The sequence below is a fragment of the Haliotis cracherodii genome, unplaced genomic scaffold (assembly GCF_022045235.1).
Source record: "Haliotis cracherodii isolate W230 unplaced genomic scaffold, xgHalCrac1.p SCAF_3, whole genome shotgun sequence".
In the NCBI taxonomy this organism is placed as follows: domain Eukaryota; kingdom Metazoa; phylum Mollusca; class Gastropoda; order Lepetellida; family Haliotidae; genus Haliotis; species Haliotis cracherodii.
Window position 1 is genome coordinate 70,423,800 of NW_027266286.1, and position 15,266 is coordinate 70,439,065.

General features: G+C 38.7%; 1 protein-coding gene across 1 annotated transcript; it reads right to left on the minus strand.

Annotated features, from left to right (window-relative positions):
* Positions 1–6,516: 6,516 nt before the first annotated feature.
* On the minus strand, positions 6,517–10,336 carry LOC139474530 (uncharacterized). Its single transcript, XM_071257584.1, has 5 exons — positions 10,283–10,336; positions 8,337–8,469; positions 7,826–7,963; positions 6,859–6,940; positions 6,517–6,589 (listed from the first exon to the last, which is right to left on the minus strand). Exons 2-4 carry the CDS (start codon positions 8,467–8,469, stop codon positions 6,870–6,872), a joined length of 342 nt encoding a protein of 113 aa, XP_071113685.1. The 5' UTR covers positions 10,283–10,336; the 3' UTR covers positions 6,517–6,589; positions 6,859–6,869.
* Between the last annotated feature and the right edge of the window lie 4,930 nt (positions 10,337–15,266).

The following is a 15,266-nucleotide window of genomic DNA, read 5'->3' on the forward strand; positions in this document are numbered from 1 at the left end:
GATTGCGTCGATAATACGATTACTACTCACTTGTTGTCATCCACGTTTTCTTGTATAACCCTACACTTGTGTATTTGTCCCATTCACTTGATGCTCAGTTAATGAATTTATTACAGGTACAATGGTAGCACCACTTAGAATATCTGACAAAGGTTCCCATTTGGCATTTATTGTGTCAGGGGTAATTATTCAATCTAAATCCAGGTTTGAAGTGAGGTGAAATGTGTGTTTATGTAATTTGCATGTGGCAGCCCAGCAAGAGATGAATGATCAGTTCATTTACTTTTTTTGTAAAAAAAACGGATCGTTCCTAGTCATCAAAGGATTAACAGAAAAGACGTTGATTGATTTATCACTGTTAACTTGTACAGTGGATATGTCAAAAGGGAGTGTTTACGTGTCTAGGTTTACTAAAACAAAGGGAATACACTCATATCATGGCGTGAAGTGTCGATGTAAAAACAACATACTTTGTTCAAAGGGTTAACTAATAATACGTTGATTGATTTCTCATTGTTATCTATCACTCAATGGATTTTTTAGGAACCGTGGACGTTATGAAAATAGTTGTCACGTGGGCTTTCTCAGCTGACCCTTGAGACTTGACACCTATGTGAAACACCTGAAACAATCTAAGGGATCAGTTGAGAAAGGAACACGGGTTATAATATCCCGAAACGATATATATCTTTAAAAATATTTGATTGTTACAGAGACACGTGTTATCGAATAAGTTTCTTTTTGCAGCTGCAGACGTGTGGGATATTGTTCCTTTGTGTGGATATTCACGGATACATTCCTCGAACAAGGAAGCTGCCCAAAATTTATACACATAAATTTGGTAGGTTGTAATTATGGTATTTGCATTTTGTTTTCCTTCATTCGCTGTAGCATTGAACCGATTCGTTCTTGTTCCTCTACGTCTTTGTTGTGAAATTCTTCAGATTGATTAAAATTGATTAAGACGATCAAAAGGGCCTACCAACATCACAACAGATTATCATGTTGGATTAGAAGTCAAACAACATAAAAATGTACTTTTCAACGTAACATTTTCAGTCTCTTGGTGATGACATTAAACATCATAATACAGATGGAAATGTTTTTCAGTCACTTTGTAAAATAACTGAATATTTAGGCGTTTAATAAATATAAAAATGTTACACATTTTGACAGTAAAAAAATATACACACTATAAAAAAAAGCAATGCTCAGGTGAAATATATACTTTGTGTTGCAAGTCAAAATAGTCTAAACGAAAATCGCAAAATTACCAAGCAAGTGACTTATCAAAATTTTGTCACCATTACCGATGCTACCCGCAAAGATACGTACATTTTCTTATTATCTCGAAAACTGTATTTCATTTGGTTGATCAATGTGACCATACGCCCTTATTACTACCCATAAAAGTGACTAATGCGCTTACGAATGGCGCAGCAGAGGTCGCGAACTAGTCTAGATTTCTGCTATACATCCGGGTACTCACTGGGAAAAAACAATAACAAAGGCAACAACCAGTCCCGGGGAATTGCGTTAGATCAGTGCCCCTTTAACATGGGAATATACGATTAGCAAACTAACTACTAGATTCATACGGAAGATCACAACAAAGCGCTGAACATAAGTTATCCAACGGTATCTAAAGATGCATAACAAGCTTTATACAATTATTGAGGTAGCTAAAAAAAGTACCATAAAACATTTTGAAAACTTTACTGAGGCCTTGAATACTGTAACTTTGATCAAATCATTTTTAAGCAAGAGTCGAATGGCGCTCTTTAAAATCTTGGTACAAAGATGATGCTTGATTGTACCTCCAAAAAGGCAAAATGGCAAAGCAAATGTTTTAACAGAATTGAACTTGGCCCTTTTCTGTTATTAATTTCAATGTCTCAAATACTTTCTGTGAATATAAACAAAGTATTCCCTTGATTGTAATTAGGATTATGGTTCTTTTTCAGTTTGTGCATTCTGCCAGTGGCAATATCATGCACGGACTTAACCTACAAGATATTCAACAAATTCATCCTTTATGTTGACCCATTTCTTACAGCACCCATAATTTTTTTAAATAGCTGTAATCAAAATGGTAGCAGGCTCTTCACATATTATGCTCTACTAAGAACAACCGACTCCCCATTGTCAAAAGTTAAAATTTCTCACATTATGATTTATCCTTTCTAAAAAGGATCACAGTACCTAAAGAAATATGATAAGTCAGTTGTCCCACGTTTACTGGCCTCCAAAGACTGCCGACGGTTTAAAGAATATGTGATTGAGTGTATGTTGTTTTATGCTGCAGCATAAAGCATACTATCAGTTTACACACGGTGGCCTGTAAATAACGGACTTTGGCTCAGCCACACAATTGACGCAATCAGACAAGACACAGAGCCTGACCTTCCTATTCCCAGTGTATGCGTGTGTGTATGCGTGTGTGTATGCGTGTGTATGGCTGCTTGTACTAGTCCGGTCAAATACCGATTTTATGGTGCTAGCCCACTGATATACCACGCCGCAGTTTAACATGAAAACCCCATTCAGACACAGTGTACTACTAAATCCTAATGATGCCACTTCGGTACCATAATTGTATTTTTTTCAAATCGAAATTTCTCATTATTTCAATTATTTTCTCGTTACTTCGAGTATATTTTAAAAACTTGAAAATTCGAAACTATTTTCTCGAAATTCCGAGTTTTTTCTCCTGACTTCAATTATTGTCTCGTCATTTCAATTATTTACTCAAAATTTCGATTTTATTTCTCGTAACATTGATTATTTTCTCGTTTCTTCAATTATTTTCTCGTTATTTCAAAACTCGAAACTTCGAGTTTTTTTCTCCTCACTTCAATTATTTTCTCGTTATTTCGATTATTTTTTCAAAATTTCGAGCTTTGAAATAAAATACTGGAAGTAACCAGAAAAAACTAGATATTTCAAGAAAATTATTGATGTGACGAGAAAAAATTGAAATGTCAAGTTTTTTAAATACAATTGAAATAACTAAAAAATAATCGCAGCAACGAAAATAAACTCAACGAAAAATCGAAGCGCCAGCGCCAGACAGAGTAACAAGTACCATTTTTTTACGTCTTTTCGTGTGACGCGACTGGTGAACGAACCCCGAACATTCCGCTCTCCGGGTGGACACTCTCCCACTATACCACGAAGGCGGTAATTTTGACCAAGAAAACAAAGGGGTTTCGTAAATGTACCTCACACATGCAACATGTTGTAGTATGTTTGACAGATGCGGAGACGACGAAGGGCGACGTTTATGGTCGATATCATGCTTATTTTTAGAATGTGTGCATTATCCTATTGATGGTTTCAGTTTATGAAACCGTGACTACTGTGATTCATAGTTGATGTTCTTGTGTTTTCAATTCAGAAACAGACTTTTTTCGAGTGTATGTGTTATTAGAAAACTCTTAATTCTGCTTTGAATTGAACGCTTTCTAAATTTACGCATATGTTTTAAAACGCTTGTGTGGCCATGCACCATTCACAGCATAATCTCTTAGGATTATCTCTTAAGCAAATACTTTTGTGACTGTGATACTCATCAAACGTTGATTACATTGGGTGTAAAAGGCGATATAGATAGAGAATACTACGCTCATTCTCGTTAGATACCATTTTTACGAAACGAGTGGACTTTCTATGGTATCTGGCCGAGTGAAAGCTAGGTCAAATAACATAGAAAGTTCTATGGTATCTGGCCGAGCGAAAGCGAGGTCAACTAACATAGAAAGTTCACGAGTTTCGTACAAATGGTATCTTACGAGAATGAGTTTGGTATTTTATTTATTACCCACGTTAAATATGTATGTAAGTGTAAATACATAACAACTTTTGTTCGTTGACAGACCAAACTGAAACCGGTTGCAAAATCTGGTTGCGAATGAAAATTGATACATGCCCAAATATGGGCATTGCTTACATGCCTATGCATACGTATTAACAACATGCACCTGCAGTTGTGTTTTCAAACATACCAGCGCCGAAGTTCAAGATCCTTTTGAAAGAATTTCTTCAACTTATGAGAATTCAAGCGCCTTGTTGTTAGTACGCAGGACACCTATAAGAACATTTGAAAAGTCACATAAGCGCCGCGCTTTGAATATCGGACCAACTGTTGGTCACTCGCACTGCCGGGGTCCCGTCTGTGCATTCAAAATGGTTCGGTTTCCTTGATCCATCAGCTGCATTTATATCATGTCCGTACCATTTTGGAAGAGGGAAATCAGAGTGTTCGCCAAAGACATTCATGTATACTTTACCACCCTTTACTGAAGACGTGAAAATCAACACGCTCAAGTCTCCTAGCATGTCAGTGACAGCTTCGAACGAAGGGTAAGGTCATCACCGGAATAAGACAGGAGTCATCAGAAAGATGACATATTCCCCCGGCAGCTGTCTGTAAAGTAACCACTAGTAAATGTGCAATTCTGTATGTAATGAGTCAACAGTTGAATGTTCTTTAAGAAGCATACATTGTTTACCCACTGAATGATTTTCGAATTCTGCCCCGGAAACGAACCCCATCCCCAATTGAGTCTTTGTCCAACTTCATTCCATAAAAATTTATAAAAAAAATAAAAATTAGAAAAATCCCAAAATATCAAAAGGCACCACTTCAGTATGTGCCTGATAGCTTTGCCAAGTTTCAATCAAATACACTGAATGATTTTCGAATTCTGCCCCGGAAACGAACCCCATCCCCAATTGAGTCTATGTCCAACTTCATTCCATAAAAATTTAAACAAATAAAAATAAGAAAAATCCCAAAATATCAAAAGGCACCACTTCAGTATGTGCCTGATAGCTTTGCCAAGTTTCGATCAAATACACTGAATGGTTTTGAATTCTGCCCCGGAAATGGAAATGATTACGGACGGACAGACGGACGGACAGACTGACAGACTTGCTGATCGCTACCCCCCCCCCCCCCCCCCCCCCCAACCGTGATCTACTAAGCGTAGAGATAGGGAATGTTATTGTTCCCCTTTGAGATATTTGGGGCCACATAATCAGAAATCAGGCACACTTCTATGGAGTTTTCGAATGGTTTGTATCGGAAATGTTCACTTTGAGTGATCTGGTCGCAGTCGTGAACAAACGACTCCCGAAACAGTGCCACAAAATAGGCCACAAAATAGGCTTAGAAGAGGACATTGATGGCACAACCGGTTCATCCCAAGTAAGTCTAGATATCTGTCCAGATAGTTTAAATTGACTTCATTTCACCACGCTTATCCTTTTACGTTAAATCAAATTGGAAGTTGCGAAAGTAGTCGGGTGCGTCACGCTCATTGGGATCCACGATCTATTGAACGGTAGTCGTACATTGTAAATTGATATAGCTCCATTATATAATGTCTGTGGAAGCTCAATGCATAACTTGTATAGGACGCAAACCGAATTTGATGCGTGTGACTATCTTGTTTGGTTTAATAAAGTGTTTGTTAATATCTCTCGCACACATGAGATAGCTTCAGTTCTGCCTTGTAGTTGCAAAAATGAATGACGTCTCGCAATTTTTATGAATGAAAAAAGTAGTCCCGGTGTGACAGACGTCACGGTTATCCAATCAAAACGAACAAAACAAGGTCATCCTTGTACGACACACTCGTGACGTACGGATTTAGTATCTTACCACCTGTATCTTCAGGTGGGTAATAATTGTTTAAAGCATGTAGACAGATCACTGAAAATTGACACCAGGTGGTCGCGAGAAGGGTAAACACCCGTCTTTCACAGAGTGTTTGTTTCCATACAGACTCAAACTCGTCTAATAAATACAAGTGTTTTTACATGCCATTTACATTATTCAAACCAGTGTTTGTTTGTTGCGTGTTGTTTATTCTACCTATTTGACGTCGGTCTGTAAATGATCGAATTTGGACCAGACAGTATAGTGATTGACATCATGAGCATCGATCCACGCAATTGGGTTGGTTGGTTGGTTTATCGCCGCAGTCAGCAATATTCCAGCTATATGACGGCGGTCTGTAAATAATCAAGTCTGGACCAGACAATCCAATGATTGATTTCATGAGCATCGATCCACGCAATTGGGTTGGTTGGTTGGTGGTTTATCGTCGCACTCAGCAATATTCCAGCTATATGACGTCGGTCTGTAAATAATCCGAGTCTGGACCAGACAATCCAGTGATTAATATCATGAGCATCAATCCACGCAATTTGGATCGATGACCGTGCATCAACCAAATCAGCGAGCCTGACCACCCGATCCCGTTAGTCGCCTTTTACGACAAGCATAGTCAACTTTTATGGCAAGCATTGGGTGCTGAAGACCTTTTCTACCCCGGATCTTCACGGGTCTCCACGCCATTGGGATACATTGACATGCATCAACCAAGTCAGCGAGCCTGACCACCCGATGCCGTTAGTCGCCTCTTACGACAAACATAGTCGCCTTTTACGGCAAGCATTCTACCCTGGATCTTCACGGGTCTTCAAACCACTGAACAGGCTAAAGCGGTATAATTGCAAGTGACGTCACTTTATTCAAATTCTGATTACATTCTGATTGATTCATGTCGAGTTCCTTCGGTACCTAAAACAGAAAACTCAAGTTGTGATAATGTGTATTTGAAGAGCAGCAAAACTGTTATGGGGTCACTTTTTACTGCATGTCAACATAGCAGACATATGATATGTATTATAATTTGAACTTACAAAATAAGGAATAGTGTTTTTGTTAAATACAGAAGCTAATGTTAGTCAATCTTTTCATCGCTGGAAGGCGTCTTTCACTCATCAATAAAATTAAAGTAAAAATGCGGTGAGGTGAACGGGTATAAATACAATACACATTGCACATACCTTCAACAGTCTCACTGGCTTGTGTCGAGGAGTGCTTCCTGTATGTATCTTTCCATAACGTCACGTGTGACTTGACGATCACCTGCACAATTGTGACACACAGTCATGTAAATGAACAGAACATGTGACATGTGTCATTGTAATTCAAATACAAAGATATACTGAAACTCCTAACTGTGTATACAGTATAACACTTCTCAAGACGTTTGTTACATTTTTCGACCCCTGCTTATGGGGAATGAAAATAACCAGATATTACACCATATTGTAAAAATACACAGTTACCGCCGAGGGTAAAATTTTAAATTTCACGGAGACAAGATAGACAATGCTTCGGTTCTGGTCAGTATTCTACTCCTATACGATACCAAAGTCTCATATACTTTTACTTTTCTATATTATTAGTTATGTCTTTAGTTGCCATATACGGTGTCATATTAGGCTAGCAGAAAAATATTTGGCGAGGTGTCATATTTTTCTGCTAACCTAAAATGACACCGTATACGGCAACTTAACACCATAACGAATTTATTATGCCGAAAAGTTTACACTATTTGGTATCTTTGTCGCAAATATCATGTCAAAACTTAAAACTCAAAACTTAACACTTACAACCTGAGACGTTAAGGGTCAAAGGGAGACTAGGCCAAACCTTGTTGATAATTTTAACTTTATATAATCTTTGTTAAAGTCACGAACGTGATCCTTAAAAAACATAAACGTCCTTGCACATCAAAATTAATGATATTAAAACACAAAACAGTGTCGAATAACGACTTTCTGTACCAGAAATATCATGTGAAATATGTGAGGTGGGTGTTGAAAAATCCAAAATTGCTGTTCTGACGATCTCATATTAGGTCAGTGACAACCATCTTGGATTCTTACTGACGGTATACGGGCTCATGCGGGGTCAGTAGTCATGATTGGTCAATCTGACTTTGAGGCATTATAAAGGTATTAGTACCGTGATCATCTGCAACGTTCAGCAAGTCATCAGCATCACGTTGCCCCATGTGCTGCTTCAGTTCAGCCTCAGTAAAGATACCATCGCCGTTCAGATCGACATCCTCAACACTTCGTCCATCCAAGATTAGCCTTACGCCTAACAGATATGGATAGATTAAGTAATCATTTGACCTGCAATTCGAGAATTTCCGTCCAAATAATTGTGCATTGTTCTGCGGTCATGCAGAGATGCCACTATTGATGAGACCAAGTATGTGTTCTAGAACGATTGCGTAGGAACAATGAAATGCCACGAGTGGTTGCTGAAAAGTTTTGAATCTAACTAGGATGAACTGCGTTGGTGGAGTTTGTTGCAAGGGATGTTGTTACATAATGCAGGTTGTAAGCATGGGAAGTATTGTACTTAATACTGTACTTGCATTCTATTAAGTGTGTACTATACATTTTCGTAGTGAGGCTCAGAACCTTACAGACACCCCTCTATTCTTCAGCATAAATAGGGAATGTACCGTGGTCTATTATTCTTCTCTTGTTTTGCTGCCATAGTTCGCGCGCTCCTGTCTTGACTCTGCGCCACCATCTGCCGCCCGACACGTCAGTTACAGCCAGGGCCACAACAACAGTCAATAGCAGAAAACGCATCTGAAAATGGAGAGGGAAAATATAGAGTTCTTAATATCTGCACTTGTAGGCTGCAAAAGGAATACCGTTTAAAGTTTCAACAACATCAGAAACGCGCTATCGTGTCACTGCATTGTCTGGTCAAGAATCGTTTGTTTACAGGCTGTCATCATATGGCAGGATTACTGTTGTGCAGCTCAAGACAACAAACAAACACTTACTTTATTTGGCAAATTGTGTGAGGGGCGGGTGCTACGCAGATTGTTTACCACTATTTTGCCATTCACGCCCATTGTTTACTAATATTTTGACACTCACACCCAATGTTTACGACTATTTTGACAATCACGTCCAATGTTTACCACTATTTTGACATTCACGCCCAATGTTTACCACTATTTTGCCATTCACGCCCAATGTTTACCATTATTTTGACATTCACGCCCAATGTTTACCACTATTTTGACATTCACGCACAATGTTTACCATTATTTTGACATTCACGCCCAATGTTTACCACTATTTTGACATTCACGACCACCAATCTTTACCACTATTTTGACATTCACGCCCAATGGAATGTGTCACGGCAGATTATTCTTACACTCATAACAATCGTATAAATCGCATAAAGAGGGAATGTACTGTGGTTTATTATTCTTCCCTTGTTTTGCTGCCATAGGTCGCGCGCTCCTATGGAGCAATCGTCTTACAGATATGTCATAAAATACAGTGTATAACACGTCATAAATATTGTCCTTTATATGTTTCGACGAATACATTAATATCTATAACGAGACCGCCTCTGTGGTCTACCGGATAGAGCGTTTGCCTGGAGAGTGGAAGGTCGTGGGTTCGATCCCCGGCGGCGTGTTACCAAAAGACGTTGAACGATGGTACTTGTTGTTACCCTGCCTGGCGCTCGGAGTTAAAGGATAAAACAAGGACTGATCGACTCGGAGTATACTGCGTCTGAGTTCATGTTAAACTGCGGCATGGTACCTCAGTGGGCTCACTCTATGGACTCGGTATTAGTCCGGACTAGTACAAGAAGCCACATACACATGTATGTGCAATAATCTTGAACGCGACGTTAAACCCCATTTCACCTCACCCCACACCTATTACGCCATACACTACTGCACATAGTTAATATCAAACATTAAAGAATGGATATACATTTTAATTGCATTCCCTTTGTGTATGTGCACATATATTCACCTTTTTTATTACCATTCATATAGTCTAACCGCACTGAGGAAAACAAACGCAAAAAGGCGACAAGATTAACCGATAAAAATATACGTTAATTGTTTGTTTGTTTGTTTGTTGTTTAACGCCGCACTCAGCAATATTCCAGCTTTATGACGGCGGTCTGTAAATAATCGAGTCTGGACCAGACAATCCCGTGATTGACAGCATGAGCATCGATCCACGCAATTGGGATCGATGACATGCATCAACCAAGTCAGCGAGCCTGACCACCCGATCCCGTTATTCGCCTTTTACGACAAGCATAGTCGCCTTTTACGGCAGGTATGGGTTGCTGAAAACCTATTCTACCCCGGAATCTTCACGGGTCACGTTGATTGTTTATATTGAACAAAATAAAGTGTTATAAGATGCACATCATATTTGAATATATAATGAAAGCAGCTAATAGCAGATAGAAGTCTATTTCAAATTCTGCGGTTACTTGAACAACGCAAATCCAACCCCAAATAATTTTTAAGTCTGCCTTCAGTGTTGAAGTACCGTGTCAAAGCGAAAATATATTTAAGCATCAATGGTGTACCTAGAAGGGTGTTGAGGAAAGAATAAATGTTTCACTTACCTTGATGGATAACAGATGATGGTGTTTCGACTGACAAAGTTCGGCATTCTTATATACACGGCAACTTGTGACATTATTGATTATAATAATAACTGTGGTAGATCCTGATCAAAGCGATTACAAAAATCGGTTACAACGTGTTTCCTGTTAGATAACACCTTGTAACATTCAAACAGGATGTTACCTATCAGGATACACTAGTCTGATTAAACAAAACAGTGTTTGAAAGTTTGTTTGATATTGGTTCAACGCTGAACTTGGCAATATTTTTGACGGCATTTATTACACATTCTTATTACAATTCTCTCCACTAAAAATAATTTTTCATTATGCTGGTTTTGACCTGCTTTTTCATTGGTTTTGTTTTCATAAATGGCATATATTCCACAGTCATGATGCAGGAATAGTCGCAGTCCACTGGCTGAAAATATGTTACTTTTCATGATGAGGCTTCAATACTATGAATACTATGAGTGAGTGAGTTGTGTTAACGCCGCTTTTAACAGTATTCGCGTTATATCGCGGCTTGTCAGCTAAATGTGGGAGGAAAGCCCGAAGTGATGCAGGTCTCAGACGTTTACCACTTCGGTGAAACCCACGAGCACGGGTATGGTGCTGACAAACCTAGAAACATGATCGGGGCGAACCGGGATTCGAACCCACAATCATTGGTTTCTGGCGAGGCAACTCTGCACAGCGAATCACGGCGCCTTAGACGACTGGGCCACCCGTGCCCCCATGAATACTATGAAGTATTTATATTACCTACTGTTGGTATACGGGGATTGAGATACAAGATTAACACACAGGACACTGAAATTCAAACATATGTGATGAATATGAACATAACATGTTCATTAAAATGCAATGTACTATAAAAGCCAGAAGAATTTGGGCTTGAGTATGTTATTTTCACATGTGTTGGTACTCTATCTGTAAATAAAAATAGTCAATGCCAGGGAACAGTCTCGAATGTCTGTCGAAACCAATTACACTGGGCGTGAAATGCAACTTGCTCATATCACAATTCAACAGCTGGTTGCTGATGTCGTATCATTATCTAATACCTATCGAACACGTGCCTATATACAGTGTTTGTGAAATATGAAAAGGTGAGTTTCCGTAATATATGGCTCACTAACATTAACTGGTGGTGTTTTTTTACCACACGCGACGCCTGTTGCCGATCCGGGGGCTATATATTGATAGCAATTTCGCCTTGAAATTATTCAGGTTTGACAAGACCATGTAAAGTTTAGGAGAAGACATTTTCCAAGATGGTGAGAATGGGATTAGGATGGGCCACAAGGCTGGGCATAAACAGTCATTCTTAAACCATGCATGTGACCTCGTCATATCATTGGCATGTGTAGAACTGAGTTTATTGAGGCCATACACTCCTACATCCACTGATTTCAATCTGTATCGTGTATTTGTGCTTGGCTATCTGGTATGTATAGAATATAGCTTGTACATGTTCCTACCTTATGCCTCCATAACCCGTCCGAATGCCAGATTCGCCCTGATTATGTTTCTTGGTTTGTCAGCACTATTTTCATGCTCGTGGGCTCATGCAATTGTACTTTTAGATTTAAATATTTACCTCCGCCGTGTGTTATTTAAAGTAGGTACGATGATTGGACATCAAGTTATGTTTGTTGGTTTATTTTCTTTATAATTGCACATCAGTACATGTCAATGATGTGCAATTATAAAGTTGGTTGTTTGGTTTATTGTTAAATGCCGCACTCTGCAATATTCCAGCTATATGACGGCGGTGTGTAAATAATCTAGTCTGGACCAGACAATCCAGTGATTAATATCACGCGCATCGATCCACGCAATTGGGATTGATGACATGTATCAACCAAGTCAGCGAGCCTGACCACCCGATCCCGTTAGTCGCCTTTTACGACAAGCATAGTCACCTTTTACGGCAAGCATGGGTTGCTGAAGACCTATTCTGAAGACCAGTGTGGAATGATTGGTTGATTGGCTGGTTTGTTGTTTAACGCCGCACTCAGCAATATTCTAGCTAATATTTAGGGGGATACTTCTACCTTGATGTACAGACACGGATGTGTATCGGGCACGATTTCCAATACATTAAGAGAGAAAATACGTTTTCAATTTCATAAAACATTCAACATTCACTATTCATCGTAATAGGTGCAACTAATGTTTTAACAACACGTATTAGCAGACTGCAGCGATTGCGAGCCATGAAATGGAGTGCCTACAGTCGGGGCTGCACTACATGATACCGTAACCGACGTCAATCGATGGCTTGGGAGTGAAATGGCGTCGCCGTGAGACGAACATGTCGGAGGAAGGGCAACTGCACGGCGGTTGTTATGTGTGACTACAGTATGTTGCCTAATGTCCTACGCTGAACTATACATGTGCAATTGTGGTTATAAAACTTTTAAATTATTGCTCATGAGTGTGTCCAGAGACAAATATAATTCATAGGGCATCAACAACTAGATCAACGTTATGGCTTTGTCAAACCGATACTGGATACCGGAGATTGCTGGTGTCATTTTATCAGATTTCTTACCATTGAAAAACATTCAATTGATTAAGAAGAAACTATATCACCGATTGATAATTTGTGTGGATGCGTGATTTTGATTGACAAGAATGATAGAACCATGTTACCAAGGATACGTTTGATTACCGGGGAGGTACCGCGTCATTACGTCAGCTCAATATGACGTTACTAAACAAAGTACTAGGATCCAGAATAGACATGGTATCCAGCAACCAATGCTTGTGGTACGGGGCGACTCAATGGAACGGGTGGTCAAAATCAGCGAATTGGTCTTCGTACATGTTTACCCGATGGAGTGGATCGTTGCGAATATCAATTACTGGTTTGTCTTACCCAGACTGGATTGTTAACAGGCCACCTTCTCAAGGCCGGAATATTACTTGAATAGTGAGGCGTTAACTCACATTAACAAAGTATGTCATAATCTTATTTAAATCCAGTCAGTTGAAATGAAAACGAATGACCATATATAAACAATATTAATATATTTAAATAACACTTGTCATTTTTTTCAGGTATGTTTTATTCTATTTATTTTAAGAACTATTTCTACAATTAATCTTTCTTTGTGTTTCCTTCATTAAATAAAATGACATGAAACACGCTTCATCCCCTGTTATCGAAACTTAAACACGGAAATATTACTGAACAAGATATTGACTTCAGTGACGGAGGCGGAGGACAATGCGACAATATTTCAGTGATTGGTTGGTTGGTTGGTTTTTTGTTTAACGCCGCACTATATATGACGGCGGTCTGTAAATAATCGAGTCTGGACCAGACAATCCCGTGATTAATATCATGAGCATCGATCCACGCAATTGGGATCGATGACATGCATCAACCAAGTCAGCGAGCCTGACCACCCGATCCTGTTAGTCGCCTTTTACGACAAGCATGCATATTCACCTATTTCAGTAATTAATTAGTGAGTTCCATACATATAATCAGTCTGAAAGAGCAGGAAACCACATACATGCCATGTAGAAAACGTATGCTACAGTTGTGGGTCTAAACTATTCAGCAACTGTGGAAGGTGATAATGTCAGTCGACTTCAGATTTTTTTCCACACCACTGTTTTTTCACTTAGCGAATACTTTTACTGGCTTATAATTCGTCTTTTCCCTACATGTTCATGGGTGAGATACATGTGTATGAGTGACCACAGTTTATTACAGCCTAGATATGTTTATGGGTGAGATACATGTATATGAGTGACAACAGTTTATTACAGTCTAGATATGTTTATGGGTGAGATGCATGTGTATGAGTGACCACAGTTTATTACAGTCTAGATATGTTCATAGGTGAGATACACGTGTATGACTGACTACACATTATTATAGACTAGATATATTCATTGGTGAGATACATGTGTATGAGTGACCACAGTTTATTACAGTAGAAATATGTTCATGGGTGAGATACGTGAATCATCTTCCCGAGGCAAGGGAGTTCCCTTCGTGGCGTGATGCTATAGTTGTTCCGATACCAAAGCCCGGTGGAGATCATACTGACTCATCAAATTACCGACCAATATCATTGACAAGCTGCGTTTGCAAAACCATGGAACGCATGATAAACAATCGCCTCGTTTGGTACCTGGAATTCAATAATCTTATTACTAATATACAATGTGGTTTCCGGAAAAACATTTCCGGAATCATTTGTTAAAAATGCAATAATAAACAACAGGCAGTGTCTATCTTTTTCGATCTAGAAAAAGCATATGAAACTACATGGCAGCACGGTATTTTAAAAGATTTACATGATTTGGGATTACGAGGCCGTTTGCCTCAATTTATATCCGACTTTTTAACTGACAGGCAATTTCAAGTCCGTGTGGGTTCTACCCTGCCTGATCATTATAATCAGGATCAGGGTTTCCTACAAGGCAGTATCTTGTCTGTCACATTGTTTAGTATCAAGATAAATAGTTTGTCTAAAGTTTAAAATGATTCGATTGATGGATCGCTCTTTGTGGATGATTTGAATATTTCTTGTCGTGGCAAAAACATGCATAATATTGAAAGGCAACTGCAGCTATGTTTAAATAAAATCCAGAAATGGTCTCTTGAAAATGGTTTCAAAATTTCAAAATCTAAAACAAACTGTATTCATTTTTGTAGAAAATATAAGCCCCACAAAGATCAAGAATTAATTTTAGATAACACTCCCATTGAAGTTGTAAAGGAAGCCAAATTCTTAGGTCTCATTTCGATCATCATTTGACCTTTCTACCCAACATTAAAAACTTAAAGAATAAATGCTTGAAGGCCCTAGATTTATTAAAAGTTGTCTCAAATTCTAAGTGGAGAGGGGATCAAAAAACCCTCCTCCAACTATATCGAAAACTTATCCACTCTAAACTTGATTATGGCTCAATCATATATGGTGGGGCTTGTAAGAGCAATTTAAAATTACTTGAT